General features: G+C 37.1%; 1 protein-coding gene across 3 annotated transcripts; it reads right to left on the bottom strand.

The window, feature by feature from the left end:
- Nucleotides 1-662: 662 nt before the first annotated feature.
- On the bottom strand, nucleotides 663-25,112 carry l(3)73Ah (polycomb group ring finger 3-like lethal (3) 73Ah). Of its 3 annotated transcripts, none has more exons than XM_083142601.1 (7): nucleotides 25,048-25,112; nucleotides 20,062-20,189; nucleotides 17,389-17,505; nucleotides 13,459-13,611; nucleotides 12,219-12,364; nucleotides 8,292-8,447; nucleotides 663-3,619 (listed from the first exon to the last, which is right to left on the bottom strand). In XM_083142601.1, exons 3-7 carry the CDS (start codon nucleotides 17,498-17,500, stop codon nucleotides 3,494-3,496), a joined length of 693 nt encoding a protein of 230 aa, XP_082998727.1. In that variant the 5' UTR covers nucleotides 17,501-17,505; nucleotides 20,062-20,189; nucleotides 25,048-25,112; the 3' UTR covers nucleotides 663-3,493. The 3 variants fall into 3 exon arrangements, with proteins under 3 accessions (XP_082998727.1, XP_082998729.1, XP_082998728.1); XM_083142603.1 differs by having other exon boundaries at nucleotides 8,304-8,447; XM_083142602.1 differs by lacking the exon at nucleotides 25,048-25,112 and adding an exon at nucleotides 24,994-25,044.
- Between the last annotated feature and the right edge of the window lie 2,813 nt (nucleotides 25,113-27,925).

Raw genomic sequence — 27,925 nt, 5'->3', positions numbered from 1 at the left:
TACCATTAATATTTCATTAATTCTGTAGGTCAGGTAAACCTTTCTAAATACATAATAGGGACAAAGGAATACAAAATGCTGAGAGCAAAAATCAGAACTGTTTACACTTGTGTCAAGCACAAGTGGAATTCAAGTGGATCATTATAGGGGGAAACATGACAGTTGGAGCAAGATGAACACCACACCACCTCCTCCTAGTGACATACTCAAAGGGTGTATCTTTGTATCCAGTTTGCACATTGAAATTGTGTTTATCATCATAGTTTCCTTACTTAACAAGAAACTTCAAATATTTCAAATTGCTGTTCTGGCTTTAAATTCTGAAGATTCATAACACCATTATTAAAATATTATATCTAACATCAAAATCTCAATTTTGGAATATAAATTAACCATACACACACTAACCAAATTAGATTCATCTGGTCTTTTTTTTCTGTAAGTTTCAAAGATGCCAATTTTACATCACTGACATTATAATACTTGGTTTGATTTGAGTTGGTGTTTTAAGTCCACTTTATGCACAGTAAGGCTAATCGGGACTGGACCTACAGTTTAAAGTGGGATCCGAACCACTTGTGCCTCCACCGGGTATCGAACCCGGGACCCCTTGATTACAAGGCAATGACGCTACCACTGCGCCATGGGGGAGGCCCGACATTATAATACTGTATTAGACTGAAACATTATCTGAATTCATATTATCTTGGTACTATGCTGTACTGTACTGTACAGAAGATATGATATTAGAGGGTCAACAAATATATGCCCGAGACCTATGTTAATGTGACTACTACTGAAAGGACTTAAAAGGCTTAACAGCTGCAAGTTGCAGCTTTGCACGTATCGTCACTGATATTGTCATAAATTTAAGTACATTTAATGAAGTGAAAATCTTTGCTGTTCCGATGTAAGTTATGCATTAAATGTTGGTTATGTATTCAGGATAAATTGTACTTATAATGCAAAGAAAAATTCAAACTATACACATGTTAGAGAAGTTCAAAAGAGCAGTCAACTCCTACAATCTGGAAAATTCTTGACAAAATAATAATACACAATGGACTCGTTTTAATTCGAACAATTCGTTGAATTGAATCATGCATTTCATCAGATGGTGCGCATATTGAACTTTTACTGTAATTATAACTACTGCATTTCAATCACGCATATGTTGGCATGTAGATATTTGTTTTTCTATGTAACCTGATTTTTGCTCACCCTGTAATTCCAAACCCCTAGCCTGTACCCCAACCAAAATAATACAAATGTTCCAATATCAATGTTGTTGCCGGTAACAATCTATGTGCTTCTAATTGCAAGTGAAATGAAACATATATTGCACACCATGGAAAGGGAGATTTCACTCATCCATCTGAGAAATAGTCCCATTTCTAATTTTCTTTTCAGCAGCTGTTATCTGATACAAAATTATCCTGGGCTGTCTAAAAATAAGACAGCTATCAATCTGTCATCTTGATCTAATAATACGTTGAAGTACCTATTCCAATGCACTTTATATTTTTTTGAACAGATCTTGACGCCGATTGCAATATACATGATTATGTAACAGGCACACAATACAGTAAAACCTCGTTAATCCAGACCCCGATAAGGCAGACTTCACTTAATCTGCACAGGCAAAAGGCAAAAAAATTAAAATAAAACCAGAATGCAAGGTTTTAACCTTTACTCGGCCAATGGGTCACATGTGACCCACAGAAAATATAGGCGTAGTCGACCGATGGGTCACTGGTGACCCATCATGCTGATTAAAAAGTTCATGTGCTTTTAGCACCTTCATACTTGTATGTGAGGTTGTAAACGCTGACAGATGTTTAGATAAAACTTTGAAATGTTATGTGGAAGAAAACCCACCCACTCAGGATCCCCCTCCCCACCCGAATTTTAAAATTTGTACACTTATTTGACAAAAAATGTTATAACTCTTAGACTATTTGACTAATCTACTTCGGTTAACTTTTGTGTTGCAGCTAGAACATCAGGGCATACAACCATGCAGGAATCAAAACGCCAAAGGCAATAAGAGGGGTTGGGTGGGCCGTGGCCCCCAACTTTCAATGAAAAAATCATAAAAATGGGGAGTTTGTCCCCTCTTCCACTGCCATTTTTGGATGGTGACGCAAACTTTAGCCTTATTTTCAAAGAATGGTCCTTTCTCAACTGAATGAAAGTCATTTCATGTTCCTGGGTGCATTACATTATAGAATATGTGAAAAAACTCCCCATTTTTATGATTTTTTTCATTGAAAGATGGGGGCCACGGCCCATCCAAACCCTTTTATTGGCTTTGGTGTTTTGATTTCTGCACAGTTGCATGCCCTGTTGTTCTAACTGCAAAACAAAAGTTACCCGAAGTAGATTGGTCAAATAGTCTACGAGTTATGACATTTTTTGTCAAATAAGTGTACAAATTTAAAATTCGCGCCAAAAGGCTTCGGCGAAACCGGCTAAAATGTTACAACTCAGACTATTTGACCAATCTACTTCGGGTAACTTTTGTTTTGCAGGTAAAACATCAGGGCATGCAACCGTGCAGGAATCAAAATGCCAAAGCCAATAAGAGGGGTTACTTTCGAAAACCCACTCGGCTGTGTAAAGGTTAAATGTGGCTACCAGTCAACAAGAGAACTTCCCAAAGAAGAGGCAGTCAACCACTGATGAAATTCTGTTTCCCGCAGACTTTGTACTGTACTGTATAGTGTATTTAGGCCCATGCCCTTTAAATACACCATAACAAACATGTTTTGTTGCTATAAACTGAGTTTTAATGCACTTGCTACTGTTCTTTTAGGTTATTTCAGTTAATCCAGACTTCCGTTAAACCAGTCAACTTATCAACAAGTCTATTCTTCTTCCAATTAGTCTGTATTAAAGAGGTTTTACTGTATAGTTATACTGTTTACACTCTTACAGAAAACAGTTCACATTTTTTATGGGAAGTGGTAAAGTTATGAGATTTGAAATCATTACTAAAAACAGAGCACAAGAAGAACACATTTGCTACATTTTCCTAAGAGGAGAATTATACAAAATGCAAAACATATCAATATCTAACCCATGATCAAAATTTTGCAATATTGGTTTAAATATAGGATTTTTGCTAATTCCTGTATACCATTTTTGGCTGATATTCACATCAGATATAGGCACTCCTACCTTGCCATGAACTATATGCCACTGACTTCACATGTAAATAGAGTTCAATACAACTGGTTTCACCACAAAGAAACAAATTATTCAATATCCAGCAAAAAAAACTTCACAAAATGAAAGCATGGACATAATGATAAAATGTAGCTACCTACCTGTTCCTTGCATGAAATGGTAAACATTATCAAAAACAAAAGTAAAGAAATAAAAACCGATGGCTTTCTTCCAACCGCACATCTTTCACTCCCTCTTACCACATAAGTATCTTCCTGTACAAAATGTCAACAAATAAACAAAGCACTGAAACATACACAAAAGTTCACAAGTCTATTCTTGGTCGATACTGTAGTCTAAGTGGTGGATCGTGAAACCTCCACCTCGTCACACACACAAACTTAAGAGTGTGATCTTTCCCCAGGAGCTCATCATTGCACAAGATGTCGATCTGGAACAACGGCAGGTCAATGTTAATTTTATATTGGTGGCAATAGCCTGACGTACACAGTGTGTCTACCGAGTTCTTAGACCGGCAACACTGTAACAAGGTAAATGCTGGCATTTGGTACATGTCTTACGTAGTGTCACATGTGGGTAAGCGTGCAATGAAACCAGTGTTTCAGTGCTTTTTTGAGGGAGTTAAAGCTTTTAAATTAGTGCAGTGTTTTGTAACCTCCTCATGGATTTGAAAACAGAACAAAGAGTAGTGATTAAGTTGTGTAAAACTACATCAAACTTCTTCAGAAACAGTTGAAATTCTGAAAACTACTTACGGCAATGAAGACTTTTGTCGTGCTAATGTTTTCATTTGGCATTGCAGATTCCGTGATGGTCGGGAAGATGTGGAGGATGTTCCCAGGGAGGATTGTCCTTTCACCCCAGTCGAACTGACAATAATGTTTCAAAGGTTCGACAAGACTGAATGATTGATATGCTTTATTTTATTTCACTTTTTGTGCCACTTTTGGCTAATTTGCGAAGATGGGGATGAGCGATGATATGATGACATTGAAGGACACTCAGAAACATCCTTGCCCAGGCTGGAATTCGAACCCGGGACACCTGGCATCATCGTAGAGTGATGAGCTAACCACTCCATCACGGGCCAAAAACTGAATGAAAACCGTGCACAGTCACTCAACATAATTGCTGATGATTACTGATGATTGCAGTTGTGTACAGAACCATTTTGGAGCTGAAACTGCTACGAGTGAGACCAGAGCTGGTTGAATCCCGTGCTTGGCTCCTGCAACACGACCATGTGCTAACAGTTTTTGGTACCAAAACAAGTGACTGTGTTAAACCACCCACCTTATTTGCCTATTTTGGCACCAGCTTACTACTTTTTATTCCTCAAGTTGAAGTTCCACCTGAGGGACAAACGTTTTGACATCATTTTTGAAATTGATGAAGCTGTGACGAGGCACCTAAACACAATCCCGAAAGAAGATTTCCACAGGGGCATCCAGCAATTGTACAGCCGTGCAACTTAAGTGTGTGGACTTAGGAGGGATGTACATCGGAGACTAACTAAGGCTTATGGTAAGTCTTACATATTTATACTTCTTAGAAAGCCAGTCTAAAAAGTCTGTAGACACACTGTGTATAATCGCCTATCTGACAAGGAATTTTAAGTGCAAATATATTGATCAGCAATGTGTTATATATGACTGTCACAAATCAGAAAAAATTGACTTTCATCAGTTTCTTGAATTCAATGAATCTTCATGCCTGTGGTTGTGTTGCATGGATACAAATAAAAAAATAAAAAATAAAATACAAAAATTTAATTTTGCAATTTGTCAGATAGGCAACTACATAAATACATGTTAAATTCAGCATCAAAACTTTCAAATAATTAATATTGATACAAATTAACGGTCCTCTGAACCTGTGGATGACGCCAGGGCAGCTATTTCAGAATTTTATTAGTTTTGAAAAACTTTTTTGGTATTCCAAACTAAAAAATTTAATTTGCTTAAAATTCTTTCTAGAGCTCTTTGTGCATTTTGCTTTCGTTGTTGCCTATTTATTCTCAATAGTTTCATGGGCATCCATATTTTACGAAAGTACAACTTTTCTAGTGTGTGTTAACTAGCTACGAGTGCGTGTCTCTACCTTGATAAGGAGCAGCAATTTCTACAACTATCTTCCTGTTACTAGTGCAACTACTCTCCCTTTAATAATTTCACGTGGTTTGTACATACTTCTAAGGTACATAACTTTAGTAGATTTTCAGTGAAATTTACTGCTCAAACATTCCATGACGTTGCTCTACAAAATGACCTACAGAACTTCAAATCTCTTGATTGTCTACGATATGTGCAACATCAATGTGCTTACATTCATACCATATCTAATCCTTGGCAGCTACAGAAATGTCCCCTGGTGTAGTTTTATATTAAATATAAGGACATGCAAACAAATTATTATCACAGAAGATTTTGAGTTCTGGATTACAAATGATAATCAATAAAGTTAGGTTTTCAATACAATAAACAGCTTCTCAATATTTTATATATGGGCCGACAAGAAATTTTTGCTGCTACCGATAAGTTATTGATGTAAATTCAGCAATATTGGTAGTTGATATTCTACTAACCAGATATAAAATTGCCAAACTAAGTGAATGAATTATACCTCTAAATTTTTACTTCAGAAATGGTAGAATTTTGCACCAAGTTAATAGAGGCTAAAATTAGTAACAGTTTCTCCGATATTTCAACGTGCCTACGTCAGCCAATACAGATTGAATACCAATTTGCACCATCCTTACATTATAATTTAAACAAATTATGCTCACCAAACACTGCATTTATTTAAAATATATATCAGTTACAGGACTTGCAAAATTAATGGGCTAAAATGTCACCAAACTATAAAAAACATGCTGGAATGTAATTTGCATGTTGTTTTTACGCTCAATGTGCACAATTAAGATTTATTTGATTATGGAAAGCAAAGTTCTTATTATTAACTAGACAAGGGGTTTGTTTGTTGAGCATGAAACTTTCCTTACGGAAGAGTAAGGACAGTTGCGTCTGAAGGAAGTTTCATTCATTTCATGGCCATATATTTTACATTGGAGCACAATGCATGTTTTTCAAGTAACCTTTTCATCAAATTTATTATATAAATATGTTACATAAAGCACTAATTACAACTTTACTTTGTAGTGGGTAAACTGAATAATTAAGTGTTACATAAACCTTCAGGATAATGACACAATTTTCAGGGAAAAAAGAAGCTATTTCTAGTAAATAATGAAGTAGTAAATCTGCGCTACCCTTGAGTCATCCACGGCTGCATGGTTGATAATTCTAAAGAGTTGATTCTACAATATGCACATTTTCTTTTATTTTCCGATATGCATGCATGCAATATTTTAACATTGCAGGGTTGCTACGATTTTTTATTATGAAATTCCCTGACATTTCCAGGTTTTCCAGTCCAAAAATGAAATTTTTCCAGACATGTTAATCATCATGATTTTTTATTTTGAACCTTGTGTTTTTCAATTAAATATATAATTCATTAATTATTACGAATATTCACTTTCACAACTTATTTTAGCAAATTTCATTCTACACACACACAAGAACATGTGAAAATTTGAATAGTAAAACGTAACATTACAATTGGCATCACATGTATTGGGTGCTACAATCACCTGCATCTAGCCTTCAGGCTAAGGCAACAGAGGTACATTATTTGACCATAACAGATCCCCACAATACAAAAACAGAAAAAGTTCATAAACCATACACAAATTTTCATTATCTGGCAGATTTATAGCGTCGTAGAAAATGCTGCTTTCTTTGCTTACATTTATAAGTAGACAACATCTGGAGAAATTTTTGTTGCATATAGGAATTCTATAGGAAATGCCAACAAGACTAAGATCTATAAAATAATAGACGATAACCTCATCTTCACCAACTTTTCCGATAATTATGATCATATGTCAATGTACTTTAGTTATCAATCAGATATCTGGACTGCAAGTTTTACTTTGATTCTAATATCTAATATTATAAAAGTGAAAATTTATTACAGAAATTCGAAGGTACCCTAATTTTGCACAAGACTGAGAATCATAACAACAAAAAACAAGTTTCTGAACAATCTTTTGGGAGTGGAATCACAAGAACCAAATCCAGAAGTAAGAGTGAACCGATTGTTCATTTTGCAACTTTTTCTCTTGCCGACTCCAAAATGCATGTAAATTCCAGATGATCTGCAAAATTCCCTGACAAACCAAATTCCTTGAAATTTCAATTTTCCAGGTTTTCCAGACACGTAGCAACTCTGACACTGGCATTGAAATCAGGGGAACACTCCAAATAAATCAGAACAACGTATTGCATACACATGAATTTTTATATAAACTATTATTTAACATAGTAACTCTGAACACTAAAACAAATGCTGAATACTTCAAATGAGATGAACAAATATTAATTTATCTGATGTCCCAATATTCTCAACTTCCATGACAATGTTTTACTTTCCTACTGATTATCCAACTACCAAGTTCTGACACAAGACAAGGTTAAAACTAAATGCAGTGGAGCCACGAGTTTTACATTTTCCAGGAGACCCAGAAAGCTTAAAATATGGGAAAATGTAGAATCCAGGAAATTTTATAACATGTTGCTGTGTTACGATCATTAAAATTGGATGCATAATGTGAGAAAATGTAGAATCCAGGAACGTAAATATGGATTCCACAGTAAAATGTATAATTTAATACAATAATCACACTTCAAGCTGACACTGTAATTATCTTTGACTTAACAGCCCCCATTAGTGACACATATCTGTGAAAAACATCCACCCTAGATCATACAATCACTACATTTTCAATACTTCAAAATAATAAAAACACATTTGACAACGGCTATATTGCTGTTCTGTGCACATTTCAGCTTTATAATCCACCATTTCATCATTCCAAATATGTATATATATTTAGCATCGGTTGACAAGATGAAAAGCTTAGTGCTCGTTAAACAATGTGTGTATGTTGTTATTATTTCGAAGTGTATGCCCAACAGGCATTCATGCAATTAAGAAGTAAAATTAATATATAAAAAAGTAACAAAGTGAGGATTGCTTACATTTTTACTTACATCTCTGTATTTCTCTGTTCCATTTAAGACCTTTTTTGCTATAAATTTCTTCAAGTGTGTTATTGTTGCTTGGGCGGAACATCGAATAAACCTTCGTTTAAGGGTTTTCAGGTTGGCACTCATACATTCCAGACACACATTAACCTGCAGATCAAAGGACAAGTATTTTTATAGCAAGTACAAAAAACAAAAAAAAAATCTGACATTATGTATATAAATTCTTCCGCGCCTTCACACCTATCAAAATAAGGCATGAACAGAAAACAAGAATGACGAACATTTCATATTAAAAAGTTTTAAAATGTCACACGGATAAAGGTTAATTCCTTGTAACCACACACATTTTATATTATTGACAAGAATGCTGCAGTGAGAGCATTTCGCTCGAGTGCCAAATAGTTTGCACGAATAGCATACGGAACTGAGAGATTCTTCACTTGAGCGAATAATGCTCAAACAGGCAAAATGAGCAAGACTTTCTCGAAGCCCAGTAGTACACGTAGAACCATAATTTGTCTCTGGTAGTGGGCCCTCAAATTTGGATCCTGTAGTTAAAAACCCAGTGAAATTGAAACTTAAGTAACCACAGGAGCTGAAACTGGCAGGATGGATATTTTACATTTATGTGGCCACGATTATTGTCATATTCAAATAATATTTCATTTTAAATGTTTGAGCAAAGCACATTCGAGCGTGGGCGACTGGAACAAGTACGAGCAAGCAAAAGTGGTTCCATGCAGTACTCAATTACAGACATTTTTTTTTTAATGCACTTCTTGTGTATAAAACTTCCATTCTGACAATGCAACTACCCAGATCTCAGTATTATCTGGAACTTCTTTTTGCTAAACACCAAGCATGTTAGTGTCAATCTCCTTACTTAGCTCACTATCATCCGCAAATGTAGTTTGTTCCTCAAAATGAAAATGGCATTATTTTGAGTAGATTGACTTGGAACAGAGGAATATTTGCTAGCATTTGGGCCTACAGTTTAAAGTGGGATGTGAATCACTGGGGAATGTACATCCACCGGCGAAGCCCTTTGGTCTACTGTAATTTCAATCCTGATTGCTTGAATGAATCAACAATTGGTGTTAGTTAATTTACATTGGTTTCTGCCAAGGTTACGTAAAGAACGAAAACAGGGAACTATACACGTGACATTGAACTTCGACCAGGCACCAGACCCATACGGAAAATTCCAGATAGTGGCGCATTCGACGGAAGCATGACGTCACGGACACGATAAGGGAGTGCGCCGTATATAAGCACGTGCTGTGCACCGAGGAACCGCAGTGAATCATCACCATGGCCAGGGGCAAACCTATTGACAACACCGTGAGGAGAAGAGTGGTGGAGTTGCAACGGGATGGACTCGGTGAACGGGAAATAGGGCACCAACTGAACTTACCCAAGTCAACCATCCACTGCATCATCAAACACCACCAAAATACGGGTGCCACAGAGACAGGTAAGGCCCCCGGTCGAAAACACCTGCTGAGCGTGCGTGACCTACGGATATTTAGGTGCTATATCCGGACCAACAATCATGTTTCTGTGGCCGAATTGCGACTGTGGACTCGAGAATGCTTTCACATTGAAGTGTCAACCAGAACCATTCGCCGTTACATACAGCGATGCGGTTACCGAGTGTACAAGGCGAAACGTAAACCCTTCCTTTCCATGTTGAACAAAGGCAATCGACTACGGTGGGCACGGATGTACCGGGGATGGACATTTCGGCAGTGGAACATGGTTTTGCGGACGGACGAATCCATTTTCAATGTTGTGTACGGGAAAATACGGAAAACAGTCATTTGTCGGAAGGAGGAACAGAATGAAGAAAAATGTTATGCACGTCGGGTACAGAAACCTGCCTCAGTGATGGTATGGGGATGCATGACGGCATCTGGGGTTGGCCCACTACACGTCTGTGAGGGCATTGTGAATGCACACGCCTATACACGCATACTGGAGCGGCATCTTCCCACAGTGCGAAGGCACCTGTTCCACAGGCGGCGTCTCATCTTTCAACACGACAATGCCAGGCCTCATACAGCGCGGCTGACAAGAGAATGGTTGACTCGCCATCACGTGCGAACTCTGCCATGGCCACCATCGAGTCCCGACCTCTCGCCCATTGAGAATGTGTGGCGTGTTCTTAAGCGACGTATGCAACAGAGGGAACCCACGACAGTGGCTGCTCTTATCGCCTGCCTGCAGGAGGAATGGCACCGCATCGATATGGAATACCTTGAACGACTCGTCCGCAGTATGCCCCGACGCATTGCCACAGTAATTCGCCAATGGGGCGGCGTTACACCATGGTAAACAGGATCCCCTCTAACAGTGGTCGAACTTCAATGTCACGTGTAGATGGATGAAAATGTTTTATTTTGTGTGGACATCATACATTGCTGCGTTGCAGCGGAAATTTACGTTTTCCTTTGTTCCATGTAGCCTGCTGAATAAAATATGTTCAACATATGCATGTGTTCTCCTTCTTTCACAACGCACTCCTATATTTGTGACTGGTCGAACTTCATTGTCGCTAAGGTTGTAGTACTGGTTCAGAAGAAGTGTTGGATTCGTGTCCTGATACAGGACAACTATAGGATTTCGATCTCTGCAGAGGCCAAGAGAGCTACATTAATATTACTCCTCCCAAAACAGTGTAGCAAAATTGGTTCTAGGAATTGTAGTTTTCTTGGCAACAAGATCTGAAAAACTGTTCTTGGGTTACCAGCCAGGCTAAATCTGAGTTAACTTCTAAGGCTCAGAGTGCATACATGCTCTCATCATCAGAGAACGTAGAATTGGACACCAGTGTAAGGTTAAATATATGACTATGATGGGGCAGAGCGTGGACGCTTTCCTTCTTATTGGTTCGCTCTGGATCCTGGTGTTGTTACTGGCTGGTGTCATGTTGTGGTGTTCACCGAGACACACAGAATTTTATTTGCGGATACCAAAATAATAGCCAAATGTGCCGGTTACTGGGACCAACGAGTAAAAGAAGTCATAGCCAAGCACGATAGCAAGAATCTCAACAAGGATGTGGAACTCCAGCTCAGTCATTCCTGGAACCAACTTCCATAAGAACACAACACCAGCCAACAAGAAAACTAGGATCCAAAGTGAACCAATTCTACATTTACTGATGATGAAAGCAATAGTGCTCGAAACGTGGGAGGCTAACGCTAATTTTCTGTATGGTTGTGACAAACATGAAGGAGGAGGAGATACTACACATTAATAGGTCTGTAAGGTAAAGGTACCCCCTGCATAAAGGCATATGGAGTGATGCAGAGGCAGAGCTCCAAATATGCTTGATCTCAGCCATAGTTGGGATGATGTGATCAGCATCATGCCCGGACACCTTTAACCCCCAGTTACCCATTGATTTAAGGCTGAGTGAGCCGCTTTATGCGAGTGCAAAGTTCAATAAAAACCATGACAATTCACTATGCATATAGCAGCCATGGTGCTCACTTGGTAGCCCCCCCCCCCCCCCCCCGATGGCATAATGGTGACATCATCAACTTGTAATCAAGAGATCTCAGGTACCCAGTGGTTTGTATTCCACTTAAAAATATAGGTACAGTCCTGATCAGCCTATTTATGCATAAAGTGAACTTAAAACTTCAAACTAGCAGGAATGTAAACTGCAGCTGAACAATGCACACACACAAAAACAACTACGGTACTGGTTTCACCAAGGAAAGTTCGATAGTTTATCTGTAATAAATGTTTGCAACCCCATAGAATATTTTGAACCAAGCTGCATAAAACCAGAATTAAAAGAAGCACAGAATTTTAGGAAAAAAACCTAACTTCATAATTATTGACCATGTATCCTTTATGATATAGATTGATTTAAAAGAAAGAAACAGGCAGAAATTCAAAGCAACTGACCTGCTCATCTTGTCGATGGTAGTCAGATTCTGCATGTTGGTCGGGAACAGTCTTATCCTCTTCTGCGTCTGCAGCATTTTGAGGGGTATCCTTGGGATACGGCATGCTGCGAACCCTATAGAACTCCTTCTCCCTTTTTATTTCATCTGGAAAAAAAAGAAAAAAAGTGCCATCAGTAGGGGCATGCAGGTTTAGTTTTTGACGAAAACACGAAATGTCAAAAAACACATTGTAGTGTTAAATTTTCATGTTTTTGAAAGGTGTGAGATGCATTTTTTTACCCTGTTTTGTCACAAAATGATGTGAAATAAACGAAAACACAAAATTTAGGGTTTACAACACCTTCTAGGTCTGAATTATCCTGAGAGTTATGCAAATCATGGAAAATTGATTAATTCTGCTATTAATATTGGAGATGCAAAAATTGACTCCTTTACACAGAAATAAACGTAATATCCTGATAACTATATAAATGTGCTATTAGAAGTAAAATGTTAATTTTGTGTAATAAGTGTAGATTTTAAATCAAATTTAGGATTATATTCACAATTTTAAAACCAAAATATATTTTTATATACCAGTTTTCATCCGATTTTTCACCGCTATAACACCGAAATTTTATTTTATTTACCGATTTTGAACCTGAAATTCACTGATTTTTTTATTTACCATAATTATGTGCCTCTAAGCATCAGACAATAAAAAAGCAGTATATTTAGAGAAAAAAACAGATTGCACATAAACAATGTAATCAGTATTTCACATGTTCTTATATTTGAAATTTGTTATTATTATTGGGCAAACTATGATGATCTTATGCCAGAAGAGTGAAGTGACTTATTTCCTCTCAGATATATCTTGCAGTTGTCTGGCTCGCCAAACGTGGGTATTAATTTTTGTTCAAAATATTAACTAATTTTAGTATGAATTCCACTCTAATTACATGCATGAATTTACCAAGACTATTGCTTTAAAATATTCAAGAATTCATCAGAATATTAAAATATGTTTTCCATACAAAACTGATACAAAATTAAAACTTCCAATTTTATATTTCCACGACAATTAAGTCAACAAAAATTTGACTGGTACTTTTGCGGAGTCTGTGAAAGACCAAAATGCCGGGAAAGTAGCACCGGGTATCGACAGATACATCAACATCGGTTCAGCCCTAGTTAACACATACCTCGACATTTCACATAAACAAACTTGGAACAAGTTATACAATCAGTATACTTACTTTCCTGGAGATTAGGAACCAATTTGTATACAATGTCCTGCATTGTACGATCGAAACTGATATACTGAAGGGGATGAGATTGGTGGATGACAATCTGGCATGTGGGACATGTGTTGTTCTCCTCCAGATGTTTCACCAGACAGCTCTTACAGACTGGAAAGTAAGAAACAATGCTTCATATACATTCATACAACAAATTATACCTACACATGTTTTCTTTCATAATGTTGGTGCACGAAAATGGAAATATCACAGACAAGAAACTTTTGTTTACTCCTTTCTGAAAAGTAATTTATCCATTACTATGTACTGTAAAGATCTTAAATCTTGTCTACCAATACAAAATACTACAGTTTACAATCAAACTTACAAAACTTGAACATAATAAACTTCAAGTAAACGTGTTACCATCCCATCAAAATTCAATGTTCTCTAAAAATATTTTTTTTTGTTAACTTCAGTGATTGATGCTAATAAAACAACATTTATCCTTATTCTGAGCTACAATTTGGACAGTGTTGCAAACCTAAAACAATAACACTCGTCTTTGCCATTGTGACAAATTAGCAAATAAACAGCACACAAGTCACAAGTACAAGTAGAGAAAAAAACAAAGAAAAGGCACTTTTCCTGCCATCAAGTGGGCAAGTTATGGACCGAATTATCAAATGTTAGCAGCAAAACAATCGGCGAACAATGTAGAAACACACACATGCTTCCATAAGCATTTAAAAACTACACAATACAGGAAAATGTAGATATACTCAATGTGATCAAAAGTATCCAGACAAACCGCGAAATGTGTGTTTATCATAGAGGGTGACACAGTACTGTTATCTGCTGCATGGAACACATGGTCAGCTATCTCAGTAGTCTGCAGACAGCGTGCAACAGCAGTATGGGATGGTTTGAGGAACTCACGGATCTTCAATGTGGTCAGGTGGTTGCGTGCCACTTGTGTAAGAAGTCTGTGTGCGAGATTTCCACCCTCCTAAACATCCCTAGGTCCACTGTTTCCGATGTTACAGTGAAGTGGAAACAAAGGGACATGTACAACCCAAAAATGTGCAGGCCGACTTCCCATGTTGACCTCCAGAGACCATCGAGTGTTGAAGAGGGTCGTACAGCATAATCACCAATCATCCATCGCCACCATAACATAGGAATTCAAAAATGCATCAGGATCTACTCCAAGCACCACGACTGTTTGGTGCGAGGTGCAGAAACTTTGTTTCTATGGCCGAGCAGCTGCCCATGAACCATCACACAGGTGGCAATCCGATGGTAGGTTGTGGCGAATACCTGATGAATGGCCTCTACCAGCCTGTATAGTGCTGACAGCAGGGTTACAGTGTGGTCATGTTTCTCCTGGATGGGGTGTGGCCCCTTGTTGCTTTACATGGCAATGTCACGGCACAAGCTGATTCGAATCTCATAGAACATCTCGGGGATGTTTTGGAACGCAGACTTCGAGCTAAACCACACCGACCCACCTCTTCTCATTTCAGCGCTCTGCGAAGAATGAGCTGCCATTCCCCAGGAAACCTTCTGCCACCTGATTGAAAGCATGTCTGCAAGAGTGAAGGCTGTCATCAAGGCTAAGGGTGGGTCAACACTGTATTGACTGCCAGTGTTCCCGATGGAGGGCGGCCCAAACTTTTCATTTTCAGGTGGGTGTCTGGATACTTCTGATCACATAGAGTATGTTGTGTCAAAACGGTTAATATCAGAATGTGAAAGCCACATGACCACAGTGGCTAGTTTATTTTTGAGTCCACTTTATGCTCAGACAGGGTAATCGGGACTGGACCCAAAGTTTAAAGTGCAATCCAAACCATTGTGCAATATCACTCCACAGGGTATCAAACTTTGGATCCCTTGATTACTACACCATACAGAGGCCTGTAGATAAACAACCACACACTCTTGTCCGGTGTGTAGTTTACCACACACTCTTTTTCTGGTCATTTTACCTATTCTATAATAGGAAATGCACAATCTTCAAAATTTGACATAGTGAAAGGCATTCAATGCCTACACGAAACTTAACGGTAGATGATATCTGTAAAGGGGCATGAAGGGGAGAAATTCTCCCTTTGGCTGCAAACTTGTTAACCCTTGGGGGGGATACTGTGTAAAAATAAAAAAAAAAGCCTTATGGTTTTTGAAAAAGTATCATTTTACTTCTAGAGTTGAAAGGAATGATTCGTCCATGCATCCCTCTAACATTTTTCACAAAGGCCAAATTTATGGTCATTTGGCTCTTACACCATCCCCTTCCACATGGAAAATTATGGGATAAACCTCCGGTTTAAAGCGATTGGGATAAATCTTTTTCATGCAAAAGAAGCATTTATCCCATGGATATTTTCCACATTTTTCTTAACTCAATGAACCCACATTAGTACACACTGTTTGGCAGAATTTTTCTTGCTCTGCAACTTTACTTCTCTCTCTAGTGCAGAACACACTCTTTCCCGAATGGTAAATACAACTTGCACTGTGCAATTTTAGCTACACATTTAGGCCTAAGGACATAAAACCAGGCAGTGAATGTACCAAATGATGACAGTAAAAACTTCCACGTACCAAATCCAGGTTCCAAGTGTCATAGGTTGGTTACAAAAGGTGAAAAAAAAAGAAGAAAAATAACTGAAATTTTTTGAAACACCAACTGCTTAACTAGAACATCTTAATCATTTATGGTATGATATACAGGGTGTTGAAAAAGTTACGCAATCTTATGGGAAAACATTTCTTATCACATTTTTTACATTAAGTGCTGGTGTGACTGCCCTTTTTTTCTTCACACAAGTGGACACGACGAACCATGTTGTTGAAAACCCTTTTCAATGTTATCTGTGAGATTTTACCAACACAGCTAATAATATTGTCTTTCACTTCCGGAATACTGTTGCGGATAAGTAACGTAGGCGGAGTCCTTAAGATAACTCCACAGTAAGAAGTCTGGAGATCATGGTGGCCATAACCCCACTGAGATCAGTCGTCCTTGAACTGAAAACACTCTTCCAAGTAACGCATTGTGTTCCAAGCTGTGTGGGCTGTGGCATTGTCCTGTTGAAACCATGTGCGTTCCAACTTCTCAGCTGACAATGTGTTAACAAATCATCTAACCATTGTCACATACCGTTCAGAGGTATGTTCTGTCTGTTCAAAGAATGTAATGAACACGCGACTACGTGATATGGCACCAAACGCAACTTTTCTTCTGTTACCAACCTTGAAGCATTAAGAAACCCCAAAGAATGCCCAGCTTCCAGCCGCATACCAGGATGTCATTAATTAAGTGTAGGGGACGCATAAGAGCAACTCCTCCATCAAGTGGCTGTACGACAAGTTCCTGAACAGCCCCAGTTTACAAACATATATTACAATAAGTATCTGAGCACTTATAACGAAACAAGAACAATTCATGAGATTTCCCATAAGGTTGCGTCACTTTTTGAACATGCTGTAGAAAGTACCTTCTTCATTTCGCTTTCCCTGAACAGAAAACTCTGCGTACTTAGAATACTCACTTTGTATACACGTGATTTAGCACCACACACATGCCACTGCCCAGTAATACACTTCAAGTTGACTGATTTATCATATTTCTGCTAATCACGAAGATTAGGATTATTAATAAGATGAAATGGATGCAGGGACGCTCGCAGAGGATATCATGGCAGCAGGTCCAGATTACAGCCTGGTTGGTCTGCAAAATGCAGTCGAGGATGTACTACATGAAAGTGACGTTGACTCTTAGGAGGCCTCAGGAAATGTCACCCCTTACACCCTAATACAATGCAAGTGCAGATTGAATTTCATTACTCCCCTTCCTCAACTAACTAATGCCTGAAATAAAGGTATAGTTATTCCACCACAGAGGGTAATGAAATTAACTCTTAATTGAACCACTAGACTTACATGTATGAAGACACTCAGTGACAGTAGTTGCATCGATCAGGTATCCTCTGCAGATTTTGCATGTAATGTGACTATTTAGTGCTTTTAACTTTATTCTCCTTTCCAGAGCCATGACACCTGGAAAACAAAAATATTCTTCGGTAAGAACATCACAGCAACAGTAACATTATTTAAGTGTATACAGTCAACATGGAAAACAACAGGCTGCAGCACTGCCAATTGTACAGTCAACATGACAGACCAGTAGCAATTGAGAACTGTTCACTGAAGGAACCGCTGTTTTGTTTTTATAAATGTATTATGAAAGGATGGCAAACATCAGCTACAGGCACTTTTTTAACATGAGTACTTTCGTATCGTGATTACGTACAAAAGAAAATGTGTTTCATGTTCTGAAAAACTGTGGCAAATCTTTCTCCTCTTGTTTCCAGCCTCATGCCTTCTCTGTGAAACTGCATTGACACACTCTTCTTTCTCACTACTCAAGACCCACCGCCGCAATGCCCGCCAATCCTGTTTTGTATTTGAAACCTTTCTTTTTTTTAACAAGAAACATACTTCTGTGACACTGTTGTAGCTTGGTTATGTACAAATCAACTGTATTTTATGAAAATCAGTATGTATAACACAGAATTACATAAAAATGCATTACATACAAATAAGGTTTAACACATTTTAAAATTATATTTTGCCAGGACCTAAAGTAATTTATATCTAAAATACAATTATGCAGAACTGGGTTACGTATAAAGCTGTCTCAACTGTAGAAATATTCATAATATTAAAAATACTTTTCTTGAACACACACACACACACACAGACACTGCAAGAATCAGAAGAAAAAAATACCAAAGTACATAGTTTAGTTATTTGTTCTCTAACAGCAATTACCATGTTAACAGGAAGATTGAGAAGTCGCTCTCAAAATTAATATTTTGCACTAAGACTTAGTAGTACTAGCTAAGCTCTTTTATTCAACAATATTGCGTATTTCATTAATTATGTCAAAAAAAAGAATGCATTAGTGTGTCTACCAGATACTGACATTACTCTCTTTCCACACGATTGATGTCGTCAGTGTTCCAAAGGCAACAGATTCCATTGTGATATCACTGACAGGGACACATTCAACACAGGTATTATTAATAATCCTAGGAAAGTTCTTATTCAGTTTAGCGATATACTTATAGAACAGCGAAAGTAAAAAAGCAGGTAAAAGCCGGTTTGGCTCGGTACTTCAGTTGGTAGAACACAGTATGCCAGAGACCCAAGTTTGAGTACTGATCGAGCCTGCATTCTTCGCTGAAATTTCTAGGTATTATTGATGTTATTTCAACACATTTATTCAAAATATCCCAACTTTATTACTTAACAACTTCAAACCATGATATATATTCATAATATAATTAATATGCAACATTTTTCTCAGTCGTGCTGCATAACGTGCTGAAGCGCCTGTTGTGTTTCAATTAAATAAATAAATAAATAAATAAAAAAGTTCTCTGTGCACAAAGCACCATGTGAGGTCACACAATCGGCCATTTTGAAGGCGATGTGATCAGTTTCACACTCCGGCCATCTTTACCCCCAAGTGCCCATTGATTTTGAGGCTAGGTGAGCCCCAGTACCACTCTATGCAGAGACATGGCCAGAAAAATTCCGACCTTAGAACACCCACCACGGGTCTCCCCACATGGCACTCAGATGCCCTACCAACTAGGCCAACGTGGCTCTACATTTCAGAAATGTACAGAGAAATAAATTATTTTCAAGAGAAACTCAACAATTTACTGCAATAAAACCAAATACAACATTTACAGGGTGACAATGAACTATATGAAATAAAACAGTCATAATTTCTGAACGGTTCGCGTGATTACGTCCAAACTGCGTGGCTGGCCACAGGGCATGATGGGAATTTGTATGCGTATGTGCACGCAACGTGTTGATGTCGGCCATTTGCAAGTGAAAATGCCCTGGAGGAGTATTTTGGGGACCACATTCTGGCTCTGGGGTACCCAGAGGCCACTGGAAGGGGGCTATGTTAAGGACAAGGTGTACAGAAATAACCCCAAAACCATTGCCGAGCTGAAAACTGCCATTCAGGAGGTCATCGGTTTCGACACTTCAGCGGGTCATGCAGAATTTTGCTGTTCGTCTGCCCCACATCATCGCCAGAGATGGCAGACATATCGAACATGTCATAACCTAAATCCGAATGTCTGTAGTGCCGTTTACATGTGCAATACAGTTTGTGTACTACGTGGTTTGTCACTAATTTCCGTTTTATTTCATATAGTTCATTAATTGTCACCCTGTAAATAAACCAATTCTAAAAAGCTGATATGTTATAAAAACATGAATGAAATCAGCTTTAGTCTATGTAACCAAGAACAAAATCACAGCATTCAGAAAGTTGAAATACACAAAAATGTATATCAGTATAGAAATAACTAACTAATATTCACATTTCTAAAAAATCATGACAAACCTGATAAAATAGTGGTTACGAAAACACACGTCCGTTTATTAGAACACAGCATATTTTTCATTCCTTACAAAACTCTTCACTAAGTCACATACAAAATTTTGTCAAAGCATTAAGTATACTGCATTCCCTATGAATAATATAATTCTAGTGAGACTTTGTAATATATTAATAAAATGACAAACCTTTATTGCAAGGATGAACACCATCGGAAAGCTGAGGACTGCTCTTAATCTATTCCTGAGGCAATTGTTCCAATCGAAACCTTGGGATTGGTTGAAACAGTTCCTGATGGATGTGTCTTCGTATTTATCTGTAAATACAATTTGCAAATTAAGGACAGTACATTAAAAGAAAAGGAACAATAATAATGAACTAGTAAGTTACACATAAAAGCAGTTATCAGAAAACCATGAGAGGAAGTCAGTAATAGTGTTTGTACCTTCCTGTTCAAATAATTCAACTTACCAAGTGTACTAATTATCTGAATAGAAGTCTGTTTCATGACACGGGTGTGGATTTTTGTCTATTTTAAAAACTTTAATGTTGTAAATTTGTTCTAATACATTTTAATAGTGGTCTATAAATGCCTCTTGCTGGCTTGACACCTGACGGTATTCAATGGTCGATACAAGAGAATACACAAAATTCAAGTCAATAAGTGTGCAACTAAGAAAATTAACAACACGTTCATGTTCAGTAAATAATTTTGCTGCCCTTTTAATACTATTTTGTAGTATCTACAAATTGCACACTACTCTCAACTTTCAATTCTACTAAATTAGGAAGCTGCATACTGGTTTATTTACAAAAGCATTTCCAATGTGTTCTAGGATGAAAGGGGGTCTCTTGACCAACTGTACTGCAAAATGAATTTGTTGAATTCTTTAATTTAGGTATAGATTTTGGATGTTTTATGCAACATAAAATGTGCTTCATGGCACAGAAAGCACAAACAACAGATTTATAACACATTATAATGGAACGACTTAAGATGACCAGACCCCTCTCCGATTTTCTTCATATTTGGCACACTCACTAATTGAGGCCTCCTAATCACGAATCTGATGTTAAAAGTTGTCTGAAATTTCTAGAAATTGCAAAATAAGCGAAAATAAGATGTTAGTTTTCGCAATGGAAACAGTATTTTCACGAAATTTTTTGTTTCACAAGGAAATATATATATTCCAGATACTACCACAACAGCAATTTTAACTATCTTTGCCTAACCTAACCACACGTCAATGGTTCGTGGGGCTAGTGTCAATGGTTCGCAATTAATTTGCAATTCTCTAGATGTTTCTGACAAATTTTAACTTCAGATTCATCATTAACAGGCATCAATTAGTAAGTATGTCAAATATGAAGAAAATCGGAGAGGGGTCCGGTCATCTTAAGTCATACCCATTTTAATATAAAATAATTAATATTTCTTGCAAATTTATTAACAAAAATATTGTGTGCTTATGAAGCACTATTTAACATCCCATCTGATCTTGCTTTGGATTGTTGCGCTGGATGCTCTATCCACTCGTGCGAAGCCTTCAGGCTGGTCTGCTTTAGACTAAGGAACAGACATACTTTGTTCCACAATAACAAATCTCTATGAGGTAAATAAACAACAGAAAACATTCATAAACAAAAATCTTCATTAACCATGCAAATATTTTAACTTTTTAGCAGGGGTACAGAAGGTCACTGGTACCGATAAACTATCACATAGGCTCATCCTTGTGTAAGTTTTGTATGAGAACATTAACATCAGATATGCCTTCACAAGCTTGTAACCTTTCAACAATACACACTGACTTACTCTCAAAGAAAAATTAAAACATTTACTTAAATACTAAAATGCAAAGGACTCTTTCTAATATGAATTTTCCACAAATCCTAAACTGACCTTACTTCCACCAAACCACAAACATTTCTTCACTATTGTAGGGCTAGAACATGGTGACATCTCCACTTACACATGCAGCATGTGTAAATTTTCCTTTGAGGAGGTGCACATAGCATTTTATGCATGTTATGGCAATATAATAAAGTATTACTTATACATTCAATATTATATAAATGCTTCCACCTGTGGTGCCTGAGCAACATGCTGAAAGATGGAGAAAGCACAGAAAAATTATATATATTGGTACTTTTCCGTCTCCTTAGGAACAAAGGGGTCTGGTGATCAACCGTACACCATTGAAAATTGTAACTTTTCTTTTAATCAACAGACTTCAGTGTTTTACATAAAAAAAATTTCAAGATGCAAAACCACACATAATAGATGTTCATCAGCAATGTTACCTTCGAGTTACTGGGGGAGGGATGATACATCTATTTATGTCCTCCTAATGGTGCAGTGGTAACGCCGTAGAATTGTAATTAAGAGGTCTGCCGGTTCAATACCTGTTGGAGGCCTTTCTGTGCATAAATTGAACTTAAAACTCAAACTCAAACCAATATCTTACATATACACAAGAATAAAAATTATTACTTCCAATGAAATGGCTAAAATCTGTCTTGTCCTTGATTCAATAACACATTGGGACCCCTTAAATTTCGGTGTCGATCCTGCATCATGAGGACAATTGAGGAGCAATAGTAGAAGACTCAGGTCTTGAAAGCAAGCAAACTGCAATAATGTGATGTGCTGACCATACTTTATCCAAATAAATATCACTTGGTAGGCCTTAGTCTTTCAAGGACTCCTATGTCACAGCATTTACTTCTAGTAAACTTTTGGTTAAGTACACAAGCTGCAGAAATATCTATTTGAGTATAAGATGGTCACACAATGCTTTAAAGAACTAATCACGAGGGTTATAAGTTTAATGATGTTGATTTGTTTACACACACACACTTTAAATACAGTAATCTCTCTCTCATTCGAACTTCGAGAAGTTTATTTCAGGTACTACATATTTTTAGGCTGGGACCATTTTCATTAGGTGGTGAGAATAACATTATGGCTATTTTCACTAGGTGGTGAAAATAGTATGCGAGGCTATTTTCACCAGGTGCTGAGAACAGCTTATGTGGCTATTTTAACCAGCAAAATAATAACCTGAATCAAACCATAACATTGTATTTTATCTTATATTGTTATATTCATGGGCAATGTTGTTGAACTTACTGGTAAGTTATTATTTTAAATTAAAAATGGGTGTGACTACTACTGTCACCAGCTAGTGAGAATATCAGAAAGTGCCTAAGACCAGGAATATGATCATGTGTTGGGAAGTATTTACCAAAGTAATTTTAATGCTAGGGAGGCAAATTTATGGTAAATAAAAACTGAGGAGAGCGGTAAATAAAATGTTAGATCAGCGGTATATACCAGCGGTGGAAAAAAAATAATTGGCACACACTTTTCATCATGAGAGGAAACAACATACAAAGAGCTATAAATTGATAAACTACTTCATTTTTATGTACTGTACACATACACAAGTACTTAGATTTAAACTGTTATTGCCAGTAGCGGTGATTGGGTGGGACAAGGATAGTTTACTTTTCTTGCTAGACAAGGCTTAGTATTTAGAGGCCATAGTGCAGGGGCAAAGAAAGCTAGCAAGTTCAATGAAATTGGAAGTTTAGTAGACATTCGGGGGAAGAAGTTTTCGAACTGAGATTATGTGCATGGGAAATCCCAATTTGCAGCATCTTCCTGATGTGATCGAAGATAAAACGTTCTTCAGCTGCAAGTGATAGGAAACTTTAGGCAAACGTTTCGTTACAAATCGACAGTTTGCACGTACAGTTTCTGCTTGTTTTCTACTTAATTTGATGATATTTTACGGTTATTTCGCGAAAAAGCGTTCATTTCGTGGAAAGCACACATTTCGCATTACTTCGCAAATAAAACTCATGCATATTTCATCATTGGGGGTGTAGATACGTGCAGAATGTTCAAAATTGCATTATTTTTTTTTTTTTTTCACATTTCGCGCATCGCGAAAATTCAATGTCCCTACTAATAGCACTAAACCTGACCTGCCTAACCTAACAACAAAAGCATTTTGGAACATAATAACAATTCATACTCGACATATGAGGAGCACCAGTGCATATCATTACACTGTGCGGTATTTTTCCAACTCCATGTCATACAAAAAAGAAAAATGCTTGTCTTGTTCACGAAAATAAATGCACACTGACGCAAGCTTCGTACACATCAACAAATAAAGAATACACACATCCATGTAGCAGGCCAGGTTGTAGATCATGAACATGCAGTTTAAAATCTGGTGAAAATAGTCACTCAGATATTTTTATCAGGAGTTGCCACTAGCCTATATCAGAACCTGAGCCTTATAAGTAAAGGTTCATGGATTCGATTCACAGTGGAACCACAGCTTCATTGGTTTTGATCCCATTTTAAACTGACCTGTACCAATTAGCCTATCTGAGCATAAAGTGCACCTAAAAAATCTTATCCAAAACCTTTAATTCTGTGGCAAATTTTAACAAGCCTAAGTTACATGGTAGCACTGTAAAGGAACACTTTCATGATCAAGAATAATAATAATAAAAAAAAATTACAGATGATGTTCTTTGCTGCAGTTCCGATCATCAGAGGCTCGTGCATTAATGGAGTTATTAATGTGTACTACTTACATGTATGTTGGCAAAGTAAAGTTTCTTTATTGTAATCAAATTCTGCATTTACAGTTAAGATCCAGAACACATTCGGCCACGTTTGAGACGCTTTCTTTGTAGCAAAAAAAAAGTGTGCAAAACATGGTGTAAATTGAAGGTAGACGGATGTATCATGCTGCCCAGAATACTGTAGCAAAGATAAAATACAATGAATACAACTGTCACATGTGGCCACATTATGTCACAAACCTTAACATACATGTTCTATTTGGGTTTCATGTGGTTGATTACCACTAGCTGAAATCACAATGCTTTCATTTTACCGGAAACCGACAAATATTTTGGAGAAACAACTGGGTACTACATACGAATTTACGCACAAGAAACTTCACGTACAGGAAAAATGGGTTAACTAATTACACGGCGTCAACTACTACAAAAGGTAAAATCAACATAACTACACCTACAATAACATGTAGTAATAGAGTGTGTACATTCTGTAAAAGAAGCTGAATGCTTACTCGCAAAGTTATGAAGTTTAGAACTTAGTTTTTTAACAATCACTCTTTACCTACCACGATCACCGAAGCTCCATTATTCTGCCAGACACTTTTCCGTGAGCAGTGTAGCCAGATGAAACACTACAATTGTTCAGACTAAAGTGTAAATTCTTTCCCCGAGAAAAGAAGTTCACATGAAAATAATTCGTAAATTTACTATTGTCACACACATTCGTGGAAAGATGAATCAAAGGATGTAATTTTCGCGGATAAGGTAATCTTTATGAACAGATAGACTAGGTCAACTGGGACTGGCGATGGACTGAAGAGTGACGACAGGCAACATGTAGCATGCCACTGTATAGACGTAGTTTAGTTTAGTTTAGTTTAGTTTATTTGCGTCCAAGGACTACCGGTGTGTACAAATTACAGTACATGGTAATATAGGACATGTCAATACTTACATTACAATACAATACTACATTAATAGATTTTACAAATACAAAATATATAGCCAAAAATTGTAAAAAATTAGGTCTTACTCTCGTATTATGTCAAAAATCACAAAAAAAATATAACATGAGAAGATATAGAACATTGCAGCCTACTTCTAGGTGATACTAATTATCCACTTTCATTTGACATTTAATTTTACAAGAAAAATATGTGATTATACTGCATTATGTACATTTGTCTTATGTAAAAGTTGCTTCCATGTATTCAGCTATAGAATAAAAAACATGCTTCAGAAGCATTGATTTTATCTTGTGCTTGAATATCATCAATTTTGGTTCTTTCCTCACATCTTGTGGTAGTTTATTGTAAAGGTCTATGGAAGAGTTTAAGGGACCTTTCTTACATAAGTTAAGGCGGCAGTGTTTTATGTGGAGTTTGTCTTTATTTCTTGTGTTTAGGCCATGTATTTCCTCATTTGTGGCAAAGTTGGAAATATTTTGCTTTACATAAATTAAGCATTCATAAATGTATATGCAGGGAAGAGTTAACACATTAAGTTTACGGAAAAGAGTTCTACATGAATAAGTTTTCTTTACTCCAGCTATGATTCTTATAGCTCTTTTTTGAAGCATAAAAAGGACATTGGAGTGGCCCTTGTTACCCCAAACCATAATCCCGTATCTTAGTAAAGCATCAAAGTTTGCCATATAAAGGCACTTGACAGTTTGGGTGCTTGAGATGTCTACCATTTCTCGAAGGGCATAGCACACACTACTTAATTTTGATTGTAGCGTGTCCGAAAGGTGCAAGACCGTAGTTGAAGAGAAGATCCTCCGAATATGGTCTTGGAGTGCGGTCTTTAAGTCAAATTGTGGACTGGAAGTGAAAGTCTTTCGAATGGGCCTGGTCAAAGCAAACTATTGTAGGTGGCAACAGCCCTGTTGTGTCCCCACGCTTTTGATCGGCAATTGTTCTCCCCTTTAAATACATGGGGAATTTGATGCCGAACGTGCTGCTATTCGCGATTAAAATTACCACCTGAGCGCTAGTGTCGCTTCCAATATGGCCGCTCTAAGGGCCGGTTGCACCATCGCCACTTAATCTGCCACTTTACAAAGTGCTGGATAACGACAGGCGGGAGATTTAGGCGGCGGTGGGTTGCACCAAGCATTTTTATCCTCGGCCTTGTAAGGTGGAACTTTCTCCTGCTTGCCGTACGACCTGGCAACAGAAACTGGAGAAAGTTGTGTTTTCGATTGTGTTTTGTTTGTTTATTACGTGCTAATATCTGCTTGTCAATTCCAAATGCATGCTTTTTCAACTGAAATATGTTTTAAAAAACTAAATATTTATTGCAATAAAATGAAACAGCTGATAGAAGTAGGTAATGCATGTGTCGTACTCTCATATAATATCAAATGTATGTTATATGATACAATATAACCCGTAATCTTTCGAAGTAGTGGGAAGTTTACAAAATTTTCAATTTATTTTTCACGTACTCCAATTAACATAATGCAAAAAAGAATATTCCTCGTCTTATCTTTCAGTAAGACATACGGTTACTTTTTAAGAAATATTAAACACTACTAAACAGTGACCAAAATTTTACGAAGTCGTAACAAATGCAAGTTACATTTATTCAATTTTTAGTGCAAGGCTGACATCTGAGTTTATGTAAATATCCGGAATGAGAAGAGCAATCTTCTATTCTGCTCTTACTAATTTATCATTCGTTTCTGTTAATAATTTATCAATCCGTAACCCCTTCTTTAGCGAATAGCGAGTATTAGTATTATCAACGTTGACCATCTTATACGTTTCTTCTTTATTTATAACAACTACTCTATGTTTATAATGCAGCTTTTGTGAAAGTTGGTTAACGATGCAGATTAAAATTAAATTTTTGTATTCAAAACAAATTCGAATAGCACAAAAAAAATCGTTAATCAACGGTTCCATGTACAAGGTACATTTTAGGAATTACTATCATCTTAGCACAAAAGGAAGAATCAAATAGTAATGTAAAGTACCGTAGTATTGTATGTACGCATGTTTTATTCTTATTAACAGAAAAGAAGAAACTCCAGGCTGTATATACTTTCAGATAGGTAGTTTCGTGCAACGTTATATGCTAGTGCAATGCAAGAACGTATATATTTCTTTACAAAAAACAGTAATATTCACCAGGAAAATATACATTGTACATACGTACAAGCTGTGTTCCTTCTTAGACGAGCGGATAGGGACAGTATTAGCACCTTGGGTAATACATGCTAACAACACCAAACATGGCCTGCCTAACCTATCCACGTATGTATATAATAGCTTAAATAAACAAATTATAATTTGCCAAACCTATTTACATGCTTATTTATGCTATTATATGCCTACGTGGATAGGTTAGGCAGGCCAGGTTTGGTGTTGTTAGCATGTATTTCCCAAGGTCTGCCCCTAGCCGCTCGTCTTTTTAGGCCAGTTATTTTGAAAAATCAAA

The sequence above is a fragment of the Lepisma saccharinum genome, chromosome 21, assembly GCF_977018435.1.
Source record: "Lepisma saccharinum chromosome 21, izLepSacc3.1, whole genome shotgun sequence".
Taxonomy (NCBI): domain Eukaryota; kingdom Metazoa; phylum Arthropoda; class Insecta; order Zygentoma; family Lepismatidae; genus Lepisma; species Lepisma saccharinum.
Note: the sequence above shows the minus strand (reverse complement) of the source record. Positions and strands in the feature narration are given on the sequence as shown.